This window comes from Eleutherodactylus coqui, chromosome 8, assembly GCF_035609145.1.
Source record: "Eleutherodactylus coqui strain aEleCoq1 chromosome 8, aEleCoq1.hap1, whole genome shotgun sequence".
In the NCBI taxonomy this organism is placed as follows: domain Eukaryota; kingdom Metazoa; phylum Chordata; class Amphibia; order Anura; family Eleutherodactylidae; genus Eleutherodactylus; species Eleutherodactylus coqui.
In genome coordinates this window covers 30,356,098-30,377,411 of record NC_089844.1, presented here as the reverse complement: position 1 = coordinate 30,377,411, position 21,314 = coordinate 30,356,098, and the positions used below count along the sequence as shown (strand labels likewise).

General features: G+C 42.8%; 1 protein-coding gene across 1 annotated transcript in view; it reads right to left on the bottom strand.

Moving 5' to 3' along the window:
- The window catches only part of IQCA1 (IQ motif containing with AAA domain 1), a 201,647-nt gene that overhangs the window by 87,199 nt on the left and 93,134 nt on the right, over positions 1-21,314 (bottom strand). The window contains exon 6 of the mRNA XM_066575405.1: positions 15,872-16,077. Within this exon, the coding sequence (XP_066431502.1) occupies positions 15,872-16,077 (206 nt within the window). The remainder of the gene's footprint in view (positions 1-15,871; positions 16,078-21,314) is intronic.

Sequence of the window (21,314 nt, the reverse complement as noted above, 5' to 3'; positions counted from 1 at the left end):
AATGGTGGTGTGCATGTGCAACAACCACCACCCTCAATTAAAGATGTGATGAAGACCCATTCTTGGGATCAGTTACGGATCCAGTGGTCAGATTCCCACCAATCTAAAAGTTATTCCTATCCCATGGCTAGCAGATAACTTTCAATCATGGCACAATCCCTTTAGGTTTAATCAAACAGGGACCCCAATCTGGGCATTTCTGCCCCATAAAGCATTTCACTTTGTATCAGCTCCTGACTGTAACAGTAAAGGGACTTGATAAGTAATGGAGGGCTGGGGTTGGGGGTATATTTTGCCAACTGTCCTTCAATTTCAATGGCCCCATTACAATGTCATGGCCTGTTTTCATGGCAGATATGCCATTTTTAGTACTGACTTAGCAACTGCTAATAGCTCCCAGCTATACAATAATCAAGAAGAGCAACAAGTAAAACAACTATCTAAGTAGCCACTAGCAACTAAAATTAAGCTACAATAGCAAATAAATCAAATCAATATTTGATAGGAAACATCTTACTACTATTCGGACATTCATCTATGAATACATGGATAGTTATAGTATCTAAAGCAAGAGAAAATCGAAGAGTTCCCCTATTAGAAATGCCAATTAGTCAAGTTGATGTCTTTATTGTCAAAATTGAATTAGAACAAAAAAAACTCATTCACTACGGATACCATATTTGTAAGTTTTCGTAAACGTTTGCCTATACTTCCCAAAAATAGATGCAAAGTAGATACATGAATATAACCGATAAGTCACAAAATGTACGATCATCTCAATAAAGACAGTTGTCACTCAGTGATAAAAAACCTCAAAGAGCAGGAGGGTTCTGCCAATGGGTTACAAGACTACAGAGATCTCAACAGAGTAATCAGAGCTAGCAATGTGTTTAGATGTCACATCCCTTACATCCACATATTCACCACAGCTCTGATAAATGATCTGTAGGTCTATAGGTCCACTGGTCATTTACCCATCCGACTTTCAATACTTCCAATTTATCCATATCCAACCGAGCATGAAAAACAAAGGAGCTCATGAGTTTCTGTTTGAACCCCATGTTGACTGCTCTAACTTGTTCATTAGTGTCAGCAAGCCTATAAATCTTTATGTACAGAAGCTCCGTAAAGGTCCCTTTCCACCTACAAATCCAATGTCACCCCATAAAGAACATTGAGTCCAGATGTCTGGAATTCTTTGTAGACTTCTTCTGGAACATTAGTGGGTCCTCACATGTCACCCTTAAAAATTGTAGTCACTCAGAGACTAACATTTCTTTCCGTTGTGTAGATCTTCAAAAAAAAAGAATTTTCAAATGTGAAAGCTTGCATGTTTTTGTAATATCAATCCAACCAAAGGAAAGATCAAGTATTGCCGAGTACCTCTATTCTAAGGCGTTGAGGTGAACCACAAGAGTAACTTTTTATTAATAAAAGCAGTACACTTCCTGTTTGGTCTCACTTCCAATACAGAAATGCATTGGGATTATATAAAATACGGTTTCAAAAGTAAGAATGAAATAATATCGCTCCCACTTGAGTGCGTTTTAAGACCACTGATACTAAGAATTCATCAAACTGCCTTTACGAAGTAGGAAACTTTCCGAACAAGTGGGGGCTTGTTACGGGCAAAAATAACATCTACTATTACATCCTCCTGGATTTCCTCGCACAATTTCCTTTGAACACAATGGGCGCACAACCTTCTATATCATTTCAGCAAACAGTTATATAGGCATACATGAAGCTGAGTCACACAATGGTGTGACTAAAATGACACTGGTTGGTGCTCTCGTCAAGCTAAAGCTCGTCCAGATAAAGAGTTCTGCCCAACTTTAAAACATCTTTGGCAAGAACAACTTCAATGAGTGAGGCCACTTTTCCGTAAGAGAAAAAGCCTTTCAAGATGTGTGATTGCTTTATAGGGAATTCCAATGGCCATTAATTAGTGAAGCGTCCTTCGAATGCAGTTATGGGAAGAATCCGGAATGTGAATGCTTCTGTCCCCGTAGATGTCCAACAGTAGTTCTCTAGCTTCTGCTAATTACTCATGTGTTGGAGGAGCTTGGAGACAGCTCGAAGAGCTACACTCAGCTGTACAAAGCTTGGGATACAGTACTTACTAATGTCATGGAATGTTATATTACCCTTCATTGTGCAAAACCCTTCCATCCACCGAGAAACATTATCCATCAAAGGGACTATTTCTCCACTAAGGATAAGACTAGCTTCTTGTAATAGACATATAGCCTGTCCCCGAGGCTTGAGGGATGCCTTGATGAGGATGTCCTAGACATGCTTTAATTAACCCTAGTAACTGGGGCAGGACCAGACATTAATTAAACCTTTGGCTGAATGTCTCTGCAGACATGGAGTACTTCATCTCGAATTCTTCATGGTACATATTTCTGTATGAGAATTAGGTAAACAGATTTGAGTGGCACGTCATTATATGAAGCAGGCCGTGTGTTCACAGCGTTCACTCATTAGAAGGGCAGGCTGTGTGCTAGCCTCGTTCACTCATTAGTTTTTTTTCGCTCCTTGGTCGGGACATGCATTATTCATCCATTAGCCCTTTCTGCTTATAGAAACATGTGAGGAATTCTGCCTCTTTTGTCCCAGGCTTCGTGTTTTCTTTTGCTTCAGTACCTATGTATAAAAGTCTCGGCTGACTTGTGAGGGTTCATAGAATTCACTTCATGCACTTCTCCTAAATCTCCCTCATTTCGGGAATCTGGAAATACATTTTGACAGTCTGCAGCTGGGGCATGTAACTATATGCAGCACAATAGGGAGTTGATGCTATGTTCAGGCCTTTGTGTTAAGTTTTATTCTGTCTTGTTAACTGCTATGGGGGTGGGGGTGGGGGGGTATGATGGGAGGAAATGAATAGAAATGAATTACTGTAACAGCAACTGATGTAAAGCAGTAGTCCGCAGATTAGATTTCTGCTTTAGTATCATTTTCATGACGTATACCTGACCAAAGTCCGGAAACCCGTAGCACCACCCGCGTCCCCGCAAGGATATGAAGTTTGCTTTGTATCCCCAATGTTTGAGTGGGTTTCCTTCCTGTGTCTTGCGGTATTTCAATCAGATATTTAGGTCCATTGGCCACGTGTCTGCTTGATGTAGAGATATCAGATTGTGATCTCCACTTGGGGGTAGATAGATGCGAATACTGTCTATATGCAGCACTTCATTTTAATGGGGTCATGCACATGAGCCATGTTTTCCCGCATGGCACCACAATGTGATGCCATGCGGAAAAAAAATCGTGACATGTTCTATCTGGCTGCGTGATCTCGCATTGGAGCCCCATTGTTTTCAATGGGGTTGGCAGCAGCAGTAATTTCCCCAATATCTATACCTACTGTATACTGAAAATCAGACAACCAACGGTTACCCACCTTAATGCAATGCTCTGCTTCTCATTATACATCTGCTTTATGTCTAGCTCTGTGTAGCTATACTGTGCATTGGAGTATCAAATGGATAACACCAGCATGGCTCATATTTCTCTACGCTTTACAATAGTTTTCTAAACATTAACCCTTTAAGGACATGGGCTATTTTGGGCTTAAGGACACACCAATGTTTTGGGGATTTTCATCTCCACTTTTCAAAAGCCATAACTTTTGTATTTTTCCGCCAACATGGCCGTATGACGCTCGTGTTTTGCATGATGAGCTCTAGTTTTTATTGCTACCATTTTTTGTGTACCCATAATGCATTGTATGATATTTTTTTTTTGGAGGGAGAAAAAAAAATACATTCTGCCATTGTTTTTTGTTTGACAATTTACAACGTTACCCATGCAGCATAAATGACATGCTAGATTGTTCAGCGTGTTGGTATGATTACGACAATACCAAAATTATATATTTTTTTAGGTTTTTCCATTTGTGCGTGATAAACTCCTGTTTTTTTTATATAGAAATTATTATTTTTTGGCATTGCTGCATTCAAAGTCCCAAGATTTATTTTTCCATTGATGGAGCTTTGTGATGGGTTGTTTTTTTTTTGGCAAGACGAGCTGTAGTTTTTATTGGCATATTTTGAGTTACAAATGGCTTTTTTGATCAATTTTATTGTGTTTTTTGGGAGGCGGAATAAACAAAATAACCAAAATAAATAAGCAGGATAAATAATGTTTTGGATTTATTGTAGAGGATGTGGTGATACCAAATATGTTTTGTTTTTTTAAGCAGGGTTTTTTTACTATTTTTTTTCCATATATTTTATGTCTCCAAGCACACGCCCCCTCTGAACCCTTTAAATGCTGATTGCAGCATGTAAGGAGTTAACAGTGGGGATCAGTGCCGCTGTAGTCCATAAATCGTTTTCAACCATTGTTTAGTTAATTTAGTTGTGTGCTTTGTGTCATTCTTTAGTTGCTCACCCAATCAAACAACTAATGACCACTTGATCGTGAGTATGTATGTTTGTGTGTGGGTGCTTCTCATGCTCCACCCCTGGTGACATCATCGCAGGTCCAACAACATATATAAAACACAGAGCCTGACCAACAAAAAAGCAACAAAGTTAGGGCTCTTGGAAGGGGAGGACAAAAATAACAAAATGAGAATACAACTAAGCCGTTATTATCTCAGACACAACTTAGCGGTCCTGAAGGAAGACACTAACCTACCACCACAACGGAGATGGGCTTTAGGGCCAGCGGTGACATCACTGCTGTGGGAGGAGCCATTGTGCAGTTTGGTAGAAAGTACTGTATACTGGATAAGCTGACAGCAGCCAGCGTATGATTATGCCACCGTCATGTGATCACTTGTGTGGGTGGAGTCAGGGATCATATGACCACGGGCTGATCACTGTATCCAGGAGTCTGCTGAGCTAGTGATGTCAGGAAATCAGCATGAATGCACCACAGCTGTGTGTGTGATGTGTGTGAATCAGGATGCATGTAGTAGAGCTGTGTGTGTGATGTCTGGGGATCAGGATAGATGTAACATGTAGCAGAGCTGTGTGGCACATTATGCCTCCAGAAACACTGGTACTATAATTTCCTAATAATTACTAGTATCTCTTCAAATTGGGGTCATGGACTGCTGCTCTTGGTGTTAGTGTTCTTTTTTTCATCCAAACATAGTGTGTGTATTTGGGCAACTATATACATTATATTTTCCTATATTTTTTACTTGTACATTTATGTGGTGTGCTAGTTGTATGTTTGTCTTATACATTCATGTACTGCCCCTGAACATGACTGTGCCTCCTATTATAATGATGTAATAGTTTGGTACGTTTTTAAAGTATAAAAAACACCTGTAATGCTATAAGTCCGAGCTATCAAAGTAGGGCATTATTTACCCCGCACGGTGAACGTCGTCCGAAAAAAAAAAATAAAGAACGCCAGAAATGCACTTTTTCAGTCGCCCTGTCTCCCTGAAAAAACACAATAAAAAGCGATCAAAAAGTCGTATGTATTCCGAATTAGTACTATTGGAAACTACAGGACATCCCGCAAAAAATGAGCCATCGCTGAACTATGTCGACGGAAAAATAAAAACGTTATTGCGCGCACAATATGACGGCAGGAAACAATTTTAAAAAATGAAATGTCTTTGAAAAAAAAAAAAGAGTAGTATAGTAAAAAAAAACTATACAAGTTTGGTATCATAGTAATCGTACTGACCCATAGAATAAAGTTATCATGTCGTTTTTGTTGCAGTTTGTGCGCCGTAGAAACAAGACGCACTGAAAGATGGCAGAATGTTTTTTTTTTCATTTTACTCCACTTAGAATTTTTTAAGAGTTTTTCAGTACATTATATGGTACTTTAAATAGCACCATTGAAAAATACAACTCGTCCCGCAAAAAACAAGCCCTCATACAGCGACGTTGATGGATAAATAAAGGAGTTACGATTTTTTTAAGGGGGGGGGGGGGGGGGGACAAAAATGGAAAAAAAAAAGGGCCGTGCCATGAAAGGGTTAATGAAACAAAGAGCGCAGTCTGCAGTGAAATGTGTTACAGTAAAAGAGACGGAAACATAACAGAATGGAAGCAAACTGAAAGCTTTTAGGGTTTTTTTTCTAAACATGTTGAAATGAAAGTGCAAAAAATGGAAATGTCTAATTCTCCAGTTCTCTTCTCCAAAAACGAAGCAGAAAGACAGAAACCCCGGGTGCAGGTGTGAGCGAGCGAAGGACAACTCGTTACAGCAAATGATCAGCATTGGGTGAAAAGGTTCTGTGTCTCCATTTATTTAACCCCTTAATTGTCAAGTTAACCGTTCCTATATATATACATTCATGAGGATTCAAGGACACCAAACTGACATCTTATTGAGTGGAGATAGAAAATAGTAATAATAAATGTTTACTTCTGAGTGTTACATCCCAATACCTGCAACATATAGTAATCTCACTAGACCCGAGGATGGGGAAGAGTAAATCAGAATAGCATGTCTCAGGAATGCAGGCAAAGCAGATTCATGGAAAATGCGAACATACTTTCCTAAACCCTCCATCGAACAGTCGCAAAAAAAAAACGTAACCAATACTTTAGCAATGGTAAGGCCATATATAGGTATACAAGCTTGATTGGATCAAGATGCTACACATTATAGATAATCCAGGCGTTACTCTTATTGTGTGTTCAGATAACATCGGCTTATTCACAGAGCCGTATATTCAGGAAAGAATTCTGTATATGCAAAGGAAAAGGGAGAAGTCTGAAAAAATATTACCACATTCAAAACGGCAATAATATAAGGAGCAGCGGACCGTGCTTGAGGCAGTGCTGGGGGTGCGGGCTGCGCATGACACTCCAATGAGCGAACCAGGCAAACAAGCCACACAGCAGTAAAAATCCAGGCTACTTAAGATCCTGCTACTACAAGTGACACAGGGAATTAGAAATGAAAGGCGGCGTGACGGCTGGACTTTAACTGGTTAAAATTAAACTTTGGAAACTTTAAAACTTCTGTTTTTGCTTTCTGATCACATATTTTGTATCCTATTTTCCTTACATGATTACACTCATATACTGCAGGGGCCCAAGTTCTGAATAAGTTTTTAAGTACCGTATATACTCAAGTATTAGCCGACCCGAGTATAAGCCGAGACAATAAGTTTCACCACAAAAAACTGGGAAAACGTATTGACTATACCTGATATATACTCGAGCTATACTCGAGTATATATCAGGTAAAAAAAAACCCTCCATACTCCCCTCCCAGCCGGCGCCTGTGTCTGTGCGACAAGCTGCTTGAATTCTCCCCGCTGTCATCCCCCGCCATCCTCTCTGCTTGGCTCTGTCAGTGCTGTGTAAGTAAGCGCTGTGATTGGATTGAGTGCCAGCCAATCACAGCTCTTACTTACACAGCACTGACGGCAGGGGATTTGAAAGCTGAGCAGGGAGATGACAGTGGGGAGAATTCTATAGCAGCTTGATTGGCTGTGAATGATGGAACACCGGCTGTGATTGGCTGATGATCGATCCAATCACAGCTCTTACTTACACAGCGCTAAAGGTGGGGGATGACAGACCTGAGCAAAGAGGACGGCGGGGAATGACAGCGGAGAGAATTCAAGCAGCCTTCCACACCGCCCCCGGAGACACAGACGCCGGCTGGGAGGTGAGTATGGAGGGTTTTTTTTAAGCCTTCACTGACTCGAGTATAAGCCGAGGGGGCATTTTCAGTACAAAAAAATGTGCTGAAAAGCTAGGCTTATACTCGAGTATATACGGTAAATACTGATAATAGGGAAGGTGCTGCCCAATACATTATCTATTATATCAGCACTTCAGATCCAAACAGGGGCGGAGCCAGGGAGATGAGAAGGGGTATGTGAATACTAAACTACACAAAGGTTGGTGAGTGACGTTTCTGATTATGTTAGGATCAGTGATATGTTGGTAAAGCAATCCAACAGAAAAAGTTTTGTGTGCAGTACACAGAGTATCGAACCCATTGATTTCAATGGGTTTGTTCACATTTCTTTTTTTTGCGCACACATTTTGCGTGTTTGGGAAGAAATGCAGCATGCTCTGCTTTTGTGCGTAGCACAGGTGCTCATAGAAGTCTATGGAGGTTCGCAAATACACACACAATATGCAACAGGATGCGCAATATGCTGTGCAATTCCATGGAAAAATAACACGTCTGGAACTCATTAGGCTAAATACCCATTTACATAAGGGCATGGTGGTGTCAGGTGAACAAAAAAACCTGCCCTGTAAGTGCAAAAAGTACAATAAAATACACCGTTATGTGCACAAAAAAGTCTTGTTCATAGCGCAAATGCTTTATGCTAAGTCGTATACAATTGCGCATACACCCGTGCGCAGCCGTCTCTAGGGCTCCTTCAGACGGCCAAATTTGCACTCGTTTTTGCACGCATAAAACACTGAACCATTGATGTCAAAGGGTTAGTTCTCATTTCTGTATGTTGCAAGCGTAGAAAAGATAGAAACTGCTCTATTGTTTTTGTGCACATTTTCGCACCAAGGTCTACACAGAAGTCTGTGGGAGGTGCAACATTCACAATAAATATGTGTGCACATGTGCAATACACTACACGAGTCCATGAAAAGAAGAATACATCTGGACCTCCATAGGCTGAATAGCCTTTTAAATCATGGCGGGAAAGCTGGTGTCACGTGTGCATGTGAACAGGTCCTGTGTGCGCAAAAAGTAGAATCCTAGAATGGTAGAGTTGGAAGGGACCTCCAGGGTCATCGGGTCCAACCCCCTGCTCAGTGCAGGATCACTAAATCATCCCAGACACATATTTGTCCAGCCTTTGTTTGAACACTTCCATTGAAGGAGAACTCACCTCCTCCTGTGACAACCTGTTCCACTCATTGATCCCCCTCACTGTCTAATATCTAATCTGTGTCTCCTCCCTTTCAGCTTCATCCCATTGCTTCTAGTCTTTCCTTGTGCAGATGAGAATACGGCTGATCTATTATGATTAGGTACAGTACTATGTATTGATACACGCGCAAATCTACCTCATCAAACTCGTTCACGGCTCAAATATATTGCAACTACGCATACGGTCGACTGAAGGAGCCTTTAGTGTTGGGAATAGCAAGTCATGTCAAAGACATTGATATACTCAGTTGTGACACCTAGCATGTACTGAGATACTAATTGTGCTGTGAAGGATGATGAAAAAAAGAAACAGATGTAAAGACAGTGTCACACGTAGGGGCAGATTTATGGAAACAATCTAAAAGAAAAAGTGTCTCTGCTGCCCATAGAAACAACTCACAGCCCAGCTCTTTTTTCCCAACAGCACTATGAGAATGGAAAGCTGTGCTGTGATTGGTTGCTACGGGTAATAATGACAGTTTTATGTTTAGGGCTTATTTACACAATCGTATATCGGCCGACGTTTTCATGGTAAAAGTACAAAAAATTGTGTGAGGGCAGACCTTTTTCTTGGCATGTTTTTTGGCGGGTTTCTTTTAGTTCACCCATTCTTTACAAATGTTTTACTTTCAGGCACTTTTTTATAATGAGAAACATATAGAAAAATGTCTTTACAGAGAGGTTACTGCATTAAAAAAAAACACCATGGCCCTCCCAAAATAATTCAAAGTGAAGTAAACCACCAAAGTAAAACCACAGTTTGTGCAGTTCATGTTTGCCTGTTGACTTCCAGCTGACTCCGGCTGCAGCATAAAAAAGAAAGAAAAAAAAAAAAAGCAGGAAAAATCTGCATGAAAAATGCTTTTAAAAAATGTGGTATTTTTCCCAAAAATGCTGAGTGTAACAATTAGTCCCAAATGTCAAGAAACTGTGGATTATTATTTCACCTGGTTTATTAAAACCCTCTTCCACCCTTTGTCTGTCATAAACATCAAACTGAATGGACATACAGTTCTGCTTCATGTTCCAAAGATAGGAGCCGGAAATTTGGGAGCAATTTGGCATTCTGTTGTATTCATGCTGTTGTTAAATCAATGAGAACTGCTAATTTTACACAGGCAGGCTCTCCTGAGAACGGGTGTGAAGCCTCGCACCGCCAAGGTCAGGATCTACTAAACAAATCAAAAATGCTCAAAAAGTTCTTCCCTTTTCTAATATACGTTCTCCATAATCTTCGGCTTGTAGTCGTTGCATCTTCACTGTCTCTTGCATCTATCTTCTGAAGAAGGACACTTTCAGGCCACCATCATACAGGCACGCTGTAACGGCTGCAACAGCCGGACTATAAATGGTTCAACTGAATTGAAAGTAATACGGAAGCTAAAATGTCAACAGCGTTACGGCCGACTGCAAGCGGCAATAAACGAACTTCTTGGAAACAAAGTTTCTTGGAAAACGTAGCAGTTTTGTGACAGTTTTTGATGTGTAAAATAATTGCGTCGTGAAGAAAAGGAAATACGCGACCGTTTTCGATCGCTGCTTTTATACGCCATGCGCAAAGATAGGTCTTGCCCTATCTTTCGACATGATATGCAGAAACCTCCCATAGACTTGTATAGAGGCAGGAAAAAAGGGAGGGGTGAGAGGGAAATATATGTGTATGTAAGTAGAAAATATGGATATGTATATATATACATATATATATATATTGCTATATGTCCTTCCTTTTTTATACGTGTGCTAATACTATGCAATACTATAATTAAAAAAACTTAATATGGACCTTAATGATAATTGAGTAGATATTACACCAGCAACCGGCAACGGGGCATTGGGGTGGGCCTGATTGGTGCTGTACACAGAATTACCCTGACTGGGGGAGGGAGTTACCCTGCGTACAATGCTGAGGATTTCTGCCGATCGCTAGTCTTTCACGCTTCTGCATATTTTTTTATCATTCACACATCAGCACCCCATGTGAATTGCTTGAAATACGCGATCAAAAGATCCGGACTCTTCAGTCATGCGTTCAAGCAAACATAAAAACGCATACGGTCGTGTGAAGGAGACCTGAGTCTTATATATCCTCTCCACTCCTGACCTTTCCTCAAAAGGACTGGCCCCCATAGGGTATGTTCATGTTCACATGGAAATTTTTTTTGGCGGATTTGAAATGGAATCTGCGCTGATTAGGCGGCAGTTTGCTTCCCATTACTTTCAATTGAAATCCATACCTTAGACCGGCCTCACATAGGCGTAAATGTATTTACAGGCGCATCTGCGTTACATATCTGCGCGATGGGCAATTTATTTTTGTGCGTGCGCGTATTTTAATGGGCCTCATTGTGGGCGCATGCCCTGCGTATTTGCGTGTGCAAACAAAGCACGCAAGCACGCTCCCATTGGTTTGAATGGGCTATTGAGTTTAGCTAGTTTAATATGTGCTACTTAGGTACACAATACGTACCAAAGTAGGACATGCTGTGGGCTTTTTTGCGCAACTGAAATGTGTGCGCAAAATGTGCACAAGTAACCGATCCCATTGAAATCGATTCGCTGCGTATTGCACGTGCACATTTTCCACCGTGTGAACTTCCCCTTGGTGTCTCTACATTCCAGTACATTGCAGATGGGGTCGATCCCAGGAGCAGTCGGCCCAAAGTCCTCTCACTATCCTTTATGTATAAATCCAGTAGTTTTTAATACAAGTTACATTGATTGAAGCAAAGAACTCTCATTTCAGGATATTAAGGGTGGATAACCCCAGAACCAGACCCAGAGTGCTTTCAGGCTGAAATTACTTCCGTACTTGGGAAATGATTTGACCAATTAAATCCACCACAAATTGTATTCAGCAGCTTCCAACGTTTATAGGGACAGTAAATCTGTGTAGAAATGGTTTTGTCTAGCTGTGTGGGCCCGGATAACGTGGACAGTACTGTTCCCACGCACAGCTTACTCCTGCTTGGTTAATGCCATAAAAAGTATTCTTAATTTTGGTTGTACTCTGTGATACCTGCATGATGCCAAGTACAAGGCCAAGCGCCACTGTGCTGTCTGCTATGCTGCATACAAGCTTGATTATTAGAGATGAGCGAGTAAAGGGAGCATCGCTCTTCTCGAGTAACTGCTTAGTGATCTGAGCAGGCTCGGGTGAGCAGGGGGGGGGGGAGTAGAGCGGAGTGGGAGGAAGAGTGAAGATCTCTCTTCCCCTGCCTCCGCCCTCCCCCCTGCCCCCCGCAGCCCACCCGAGCCTGCTCGGATCACTAAGCAGTTACTCGAGATGAGCGATGCTCACTCGAGTAACTGCCTTACCGAGCGTACTCGCTCATCTCTATTGATTATTGATTACTTAATATATATTGAAAAAATGTATTCCTAATTTTAGGGATTTAGCAAAAGGAACCCTAAAAACATATTGTTGCAATATACAACCGTGTAGTTCTTCTTTGTGCGGCGTGCACCAATGCAGAAGGGGCTAAAAATAATGTCGGACCTCGCATTGGTTTTTGTCACTTTTCTAACTAGAAAAGTAGTCGAAAAGTTTGATAAATGAGTCGCATTCTGTCCGCCAGCTTCAGGAATGGCAGGCAGAAGGATCTTCAATCTGAACATAGTATTTTTCAATGCCAGTTTACGTGTTTAGAAGTTAGATGTGCCCCATTTACTCACAGGTAGTGGGAGTTAGAGTAATTTCTCTGCTTGGGTTATGACACTGCAGCGAATCTGTCGTGTTCAACTTAAGCCCCATTTACACGCAAAGGTGATTGCTCAAAATTCGTTCAAAAGATAGGGGAAAACTAAATCTACGATCCTTAATGTCTCGATTCCCGAGACATGTGACGCGACGTGGAGATCCGGTTCACCCTTTGCCTGGTCAGAGACGGTGGTAGATTATCTTGGGATCAAACTCACCAAAAAAGCAGAAGACCTGTTCATGCAGAACTTTCAACCCTTAGTCTCCTCAATAAAAAATCTCCTACAATCTTTTGACCTACCATGTCTCTCATGGTTTGGGAGAAAAAACGTACTGAAGTCATATGTCTTACCCGTAATCCTATACAATCCATCTCCCTCTGTCCTTTTTCAAATCGATCCAAACACTCTTTACGGGCTTCGTATGGAGACAGAAGAGACCTAGGCTAGCGTATAGCCTAATGACAAGGAGAAGGACGGAGGGAGGAATGGATCTGCCGAACGTCCGAGATTACTACCAAGCTAATCAACTTAGCTATTGGATGGATTTAACGCATCCCTCTAGGGACCCAATACTCCAGGAACTTGCAAGAGCCTCTCACGGAGACCGTCTCGTGGAAGACTTATGGTTCCCGGTGAAGAGTCAGTATAGAGCAAAAGGATTCAACATCCTACTCAAAGGCCCATGTGAGAACTAGGACAAACTCAAAGAAACATTGGCCCCAGCCCCTTCACCCCTAACACCAATACGAAGCATATATAGGCTACTAGACCTTCACCTGGACCCTGGCTCCTTAAGCATCTGGAAACAGTTGAGGGGTGCCAAAGTTGGAGACATTCAGGCCTTAGCCCACAAGACCCCGGGAGACATATTGACCACGCTGGCACCCAATAACACTCTCTCCTTCCTGCAGCTCGCCCACGCTAGAAAGGTCATTAGCACCTTCCTTAACAAACATACATCAACTAGACCTAAAACAACTTTTGAAACTACCACTGAAGCAGGCAGCCCAAACTCCAGAAAGATAGCCTTTATTAGGAAAAACTTCATAGCCCCCCCCCCCCCCTCTATTTGCGAAGCCTGCTTTCTTAATTTCCTGGGAAAAAGAACTTAAGATTTCTTTATCGACGGCTGACACCAAATTAATTTTAAAATTGGCGTACGGACGATCACCGTGTGTTCTTATGCAGGAAAGCCACTATAAGTTACTAGTACGGTGGTACAAAACCCCTCAATGGCTGTATAACTATAAACTTGCTACCCACGACAGATGCTGGAGATGCGACGATAGGGTCCTACCTCCACATCTGGTGGGACTGCCCGGGAGTCACGACATTTTGAGAGGTAGAGAGAGACTTCAAAGTTCTCTCGCCCGATTTCTCAATTTCTCCAGAAATGGTGTTCCTATGGAAACCATCTGCAAACTTTCACCCCTACAAGAATAAACTAATAGCATCACTATTAGATGCAGCTAAGGCCCTCATCCCCTTGAACTGGCTACAACAAACCCCGCCCTCACTACTCCAGTGGAGAGAAAAGGCAGACCTGATCTGCAATCTGGAGGAATTGACGAGCTGGGCGAAGGGCACTCAGGAAGACTTCATTCTAACCTGGTTCCCCTGGAGAGAACTAAGAGGGAAAAATCAGTAGAGAGTGTACTTAATACCTGGACATAAAGATAGGAAGGGTGAACCCCTTATGCTTGGGGGATGAGACGTGCCTCGGACAGCGGGAGGCGCAGCCAGAAGATCAGACCTCGAGCGTTGGACACGAACACGGACGTGGAGTACCTCATCTGGAGAGGAAAGGCCGGAGTGGAGGTAAGAGAGAGAGAGACACCTCTCCCCCTGGGAATCCTAATCCAAACACTGGGACCCACTCTTTTATGCACATTTCTCTCTCCCAACACCTCATTAACCCACCCCCCCACCCTCTTTTTCCCTCCCCCCCCCAGACCCCCACTAACCCCAGACTCTTACTACTCGCATGAATAACTACTGTTATTACTTCTGTTTTTCTGCATCTATGTGACCGGCAGGTGGCATATACTAGATGAATAATTTAATTTGCCCCTGCCCATTTAGGGAGGTCGGTTAGCCGTCCTATGAGCTGGACGACTTACCGGCATTTGTTAGATCACGCGTCTCCTGACTCCCCACCCCACAGAGGAGGGGGAGGGGACGGAGGGGAGCCGGGGACCCGGGATCAGTAAGGAAGGAGACCCGTGTGGGACCCGCCGGCCACATGAAAAAGTTTTATATTGAAAGAATTGTTTAACCTAATCCATGTACCCATCTAACTGTACTGCTATATGGAAATTAATATGAAAAAACCTTAATAAAAATTGATTTAAAAAAAAAAAAAAAAAGATAGGGGAAAATGACAGTTTGAGCGATCATTTTGCATAAGCTGCTAATGGGCACTAATGCCCATTAGTAGCTTATTAGCTTCATTTGCATGTAAATGAGCCTCCAGAAGCTGTATGCAGAAAACAGTAGGTGGTCTGTTATACAGCCCATTTGTTCTCCCATGGGACTGCAGCTGAATGCAATGTTATCAGTGCTCCCCATGAAGAATCACAGGGTGAAGTCCCTGCTATCAGCTCTCCGGCAAACTATGGATTTTAAACTTAACTAAAAATCCTTGTTTGGCTAAAAAGCAAATGATAGTAGCATTTACCTACATCGTTTAAGTGAATTTTGAGCAATAATCGTTGCGTGTAAGTGGGGCTTTAGACTTTAGATATGGCCAAGGAGAGAACAATAGGAAAACTAAGAAATTGTTCCATTCACGCAACCAAATCTTTAGGGGAAAGTAGGGCTTCCTAGTTCTGGCCAAAAGCTGAACTGTTAGCTTTTGTCTAGAATTAGACTTCAAAGGACTTGTTCAGTTCATAAAACACCCATTTTCATATACCCTATTAGTAAATTAGGGGAGGAGTTCTCTGTTCAGGACTCTAACTCTGGAGGACCAGTCATGTCTTACATTACATAGACAATCCATTAATGTAAATGGGCACTGCACAATGCTAAATTTCTGTTGTGGTGGTGCCACAATTAAAATGAACATTTGCTGCCAGGCAAACTAATTGCTTGTGGTACTCGCATGGGGCACCTTATGATCAGCTTGCTGTCAAAGGACTATTCTAACAAGTACACATTGTCCAACACAGACAACCCCTTTAGGTTCACTAGGACTTAGAGATTTGCCAGAAATTCATCCTTATCTAAAACCAAAATCCTGCAATAAATGAACAGATATAACCTATTGGCATATTCTCTGCCATTTTAAAGCTGTGAAGCTCTGCGGTAGGTATCACATTGTTACCTGCATTCTATGAACCATTGCCGAATCTGGTCTTGCAGCGTTTCCTTAATGTCCAATCCCTCTGTCTCTCGTATGTTGTCTTTTATTTGCACCAGGGCGTGCTGGAAGTCCGCTTCATACTGCTCTTGTAACTCCGACCGCAGCACCTCTGTTTTTCTGGCAATCACCTCTGCCATACTCATTTTGTTGAAATGTGCTGGTGGCACCTGGAAATACAGTAGGGTGATGTCTATTACATACAACATTAGAGGTTCTAGAAACTGGCACAAGATCCACAGCATATAGCTCCTCCCCTATCTGCCCTGATGCCTTCAATAAAGGTCCTGCGCATAGGTGCTTTGCATCCGTTTATAGGTCCCCGATACAACCTAAAGACATGAGCTATGCTAGAAAAAAAAAGTGTCCTTTGTTTCATGGTTTCATAGTGATGATGTAGGTTGGGCAAAGTACACAGAATTGCTATTGGGATGATGCAAGGACAATTTTATGTTGCAATTTTGATGAAACTATTTATGTTAATTTGTAAAATGGAAAAAAAGAAGGTAATTTCCATCTCTCTCCACTCTTCCAATTTTCTCTTATTAAAGTAAATACTTAATTTGTTTTGGTGCTACATTAAAGGCCAATCTTTCCCCCATAAAAAAGGTCAAAGTACACAATGAAAGCATATTCACTTTTTGAATGTTCCATTTCAGATGGTCAACTTTTGCTCTAGACATTCAGGCATCTGAAGGCCTTTAACCCTCTCCAATCCAATTTGTATCCTGGTTTTCCTAGGGGGCTTACTCTTTTTGTGCTGTTATACAATGGCGCTATATTCTGGCTAAAGCCAGTACTGCATGAAGTGACATGTTGGATAGGCTCCGACAGCAGAGAGGCTGGCAATATACAGTAAGAGAACCCCGACGGACGTCTTCCAACATCGGAGCTGTACAGCCTTAAATCATAATGTCTTTAGACGTCAGACAGTGGATTGGAAAGGGTTAAAAGGTTAATCGACATTGTCTATAATCAGAGTGGGCAAAACGTAGCTTTGCTGCATTATGTTTTTGTTTCCTGTGAGGGTTCCCTGCTTGATTTTACTGTACTGCCCTCAATTTGAGTCAGTTGGAAACTGTGGTTGCTTCTGGAACTGCAAATGAAACAGTTTGACAGATGGGCCTATAAGGTGATTGGGAGAATCTGGGTCTGCATTGTGGGGGCCTATCTTTGGTAAGTGTACAGTCTGGGGAAAATTGTCTGAATAATTCCCTGAGCAGGAAGACGAGTCAGGAGACAGTGGGGGTGGGGGGTGGGGGGTGGGGGGGCAGATTAGCAGAATGCAGTGACATTGTCTTGAAAGTAACTTTCTTGTACCAGAATGACATATACTATGGTACAAGAATTCAATAGTCAGTGATACGGTGCCAATTTAGACTATCAAACACACACAGACATAAATCATCAGGCTGGAGTGTAAGGAAAGATTTAGCAATGTGCATGTGTGTAAACAGCAAAAGATTTCACCATTAGCTCTACTTGCAGCTCTCAATGTGTGAGTGTCTCTACTTGCAGCTCTCAATGTGTGAGTGTCTCTCCTTCCCCCTCCTCTGTGCTCTCTGCATACAGTTAAGTGAGCACTGATGATTCATTCCCTGCCCTAGTCATAGTGTCCCCTTGTCCATCAAGAACTAGCAGACAGCAAGCCAGGGGAAAGGAAACCAGCATGTTAGAGGTTTTTTTTTTAAGAACAAACACGTAATGTTTGGTAAAAAAAATATATAAATCAGCAGTGTTGATAATTATCACACTGGCTATCATATAAGCACAAGCTATTTGAAAAATTAGTGAACCTTTAACCATGTAAAGACGAGTCTATCAATAGGGTTAACCCTTTACATCTCCACCCGGTTGGAGTGGGTTCCTGCTCAGCAAAAGAGCAAATATTGGCACCACCTTAAAGTAATCTAACATCAAAACAGTTCACAATGATAAAACATTTTTTTATCTATAGCTGACACAGAAACACCAATACTACAGATTGCAAACAGTCACAAGCATCAAACAGCAGCATCCTTAGTTACCCATTATACATGATTGACAAGAAATCTCAGACATCATGTAAGAAAGCCGGACTCTCGGAGCTCATAGGATCAGTTAGCATTCTTCCCGCCGTCCAATTAACTCTGATACTGAGAACACAGCATTATGTGTGTGCAGCAAGGAGCACAAGAATGGCCTGATGTAGGGGGCTCTTACTTTTTGATAGTGGGGACAATGGACAATTCAGTGCTAATACTGAGACAGAGCTTTGTATTGTGGGACTGAAAAGAGAATGAAAATGTGATCCTTAGCAATAGAAGATCAGGGGAGTTTACAAACTTCCTAAATTGGTCTCAAGGGTCAAAATTTGAGTAAAGCTTTTGTAGTTCTTTTGGGACAGGGAGAGGCATTTATAAAAACTGGAGAGTGGCAGAAGTGGGACAAAGATAGCTATTCAGGAAACTCAACTGGCACTTGTGCTATGTAGATAGAAAAGTCACACAATATCATTAAATCCCTTAGATAATCTTAGTAATACCATTATTCAACCCGTTTCCTCTTTTTGCCTTTCTTTGGATTAACATTGGGGGTAATCGGCTGAACTGGATGGACAGGTCTCTTTTTTTAACCTTACATACTATGTTACTATGTTAATGTAAATTATCCTTAGTGACATCTTGCTTATACTTGTCCCTCTAGTTTAGGGCTTATTCAGACGACCATATATCGGTCACGTATTCACGCCGGCCGATATACGGAGTCTTTCTCTGCAGGGGGAGGAGGCTGGAAGAGCCGAGAGTAGTGAGCTCCCGCCCCCTCTGTGCCTCCTCTCCACCCCCTCCCTGCCCCTCTGCACTATTTGCAATAAGAGGAGGCGGGGCGGGGGCTGGGCTAAGTGGTGGGAATTAGCTCCGCCTCCATCCCGCCTCCCCTCATTGCAAATAGTGCAGAGGGGAGGAGAGGAGGCAAAGAGGGGGCGGGAGCTCAGAGCACTGCTCCCGGCTCTTCCAGCCTTCTCCCCCTGCAGAGAGGGATGCCGTATATCGGCCGGAGTGAATACGCGGCCGATATACGGTCATCTGAATAAGCCCTTAAGGTGCTTTTAGATGAAACGATTATTGTTCAAAACATTATTCAAATGAGTGAACATGAGTGATAATCATTTGGTCTAAAGGTGAACTAACGACCGAACGATAATCATTCGTTTTTGTCCATTTTATGCAAGCATAAAAATCATCATTGGCTCCATAGAGGCGAGTGTATTTGCACATAGGCTCGTCTGTTTAAGACCTAAGGGTTTCTTCAGACGACTGTGATCTTGTCCCGTTTTGCAGCTGTGAAAATCATGGCCGTAAAATGGGACAAAACAAAACTATTGTTTTCAATGGTTTCATTTTCACTAGCAAGAATCTTGCGCGTTAGTATTGCGCACGAGAAAAGATAGGACTTGTCCTATCTTTCTCATCTGTAGTTTTTCGACATGCGAGAAATATAGGACAGCACTAGAGATGAGCGAGCGTACTCGCTAAGGCAAACTACTTGAGCGAGTATTGCCATTTTCAAGTACATGCCCGCTCATGCCAAAAGATTCGTGGGCCGGTGGGGATGAGCGGTGAGTTGTGGGAGTGAGCATGGGGGAGCAGGGGGGAAAGAGAGATCTCCCCCCCCCGCCCGTTCCTTCCCGCTCTCCCCCGCCGGCCCCCGAATCTTTTGGGACGAGCGGGCATGTACTTGAAAATGGCAATGTTCGCTCAAGTAATTTGCCTTAGCGAATACGCTCGCTCATCTCTAGACAGCACCTATCTTCCTGCTTTTTTTTAATACTCTTGCGCAATAGAGTGAGTGTATTTGTGCATGCGCCAGTCTGTTTTAGACCTAAGACTGCTATACAATTAATATTAGGCCAAAAAAACCAAGTAAAAAGAAGTGACAGATCATTTCTTGTTTGGATTCTGCTGGGATCCCATGTCGGGCTATCTGTGGATTAGCGCCATTGGATGGTGCTACTCTATTTGCAGATCTGCTGCATCTGTCAATGCAAATCCAACTGCAGATTGTGTAGTGGATCTCTAAAGGCTGACCATTTCCTTAAAGGAGTAGCTTGGTAGGACCCTTAAAGGAGTTTAGTCACTATAAAAACAAACCTAACTGCTGGGCCTGGCATAAAATAAAAAAAGAGACTAAACTCACCTTTCTGTAGGACAGAGCTGAGTGGCTCCTGCTGCCCCACCACCCACTCCCACTAGACATCAGGTGAAAGCTGCAGCTAATCAGTGTCAGTCTGAACTCCTGGCATCATTTCTCACATCCTATGATGCCAGGAGTTAGGGCTGGTGGTGCTGTGGCCTCCTACTGGTGGCAACGGTCACCTGACTTGCTATGGATGTACATGCTAAAAGTCGGTGCCTGGACTGTAAGAGCTAATCTGTGCCCTGGGGACTAAAAAGTAGTAATTCTAGTCACTTTTTTATTTTATGCCACACCCAGCTGTTAGAAAGTTTTTTTTATAGTGACAAAACCCCTTTAAAGTACATTATAATTAAAAACCTTATACACCAGGCCGTCTTTGGTATCTCCCAGAAAGGACAGCTGATTTACCCTACAACTGCACAGGTCACACGCCCCATGGCCTGCCCTGTGGATGAGAGGCAACAAGGGGCAGCATCCATGGCGAATAGACTATTTTTCTGTACTGAAGTCCTGAGCTGTATTAGCAATAAAACAACGCTGATGAGCGACGGAAAAAATGTGCTGCTGTGATGGTCGGGGACGAGAGAGAGAGAGAGAGATCATGGCAGCAGCCCTGTAATCTCTCGGAACCGCAAGTTTTCACTTTTTAAATATCCCTCTGTAAGCTTCTGGGAAACCCTGTTGGAGACTCCCTTTATCCCTGCCGGGGCTTCCCTTCATTACCCTGGGGGTTCCCTCATCCCTGCAATGAAGGGAACCCCAAGGGAAGATGAAGGGGTTTTCCCAGGAGTCCCCTTATCTCTGTGATGAAGGGAACCCCGGGGAGATGAAGGGGGTTCTGCCAGGGCTTACCTTCATCACCGGTGACTCACTTCATCTCAGCGTGGATGGAGGGGTTCCCCTGCAGGGGAGATGAAAGGGTTTGCAGTGGGGGAACCTCTTCATCTCCTCTGCAGGGTAACCCCAACATCCACTCCGCTGGGAATCCCTTCATCTCTCTTTGCCGACCGACTCGCATAGTCTCCCATAGGAGTCCATGGAGGCTTCTGTGCTTTGTGCACCGAAGATAGGTCAAGACTAGAGATGAGAGAGCATACTTGCTAAGGGCAAATACTCGAGCGAGTATTGCCTTATGCGAGTGCCTGCCCGCTCATCTCAAAAGATTTGGGTGCCGGCGGGGGGCAGGGAGTGGCGGGGAGGGACGGCGGAGGGGGGGTGGAGATCTGTCTCT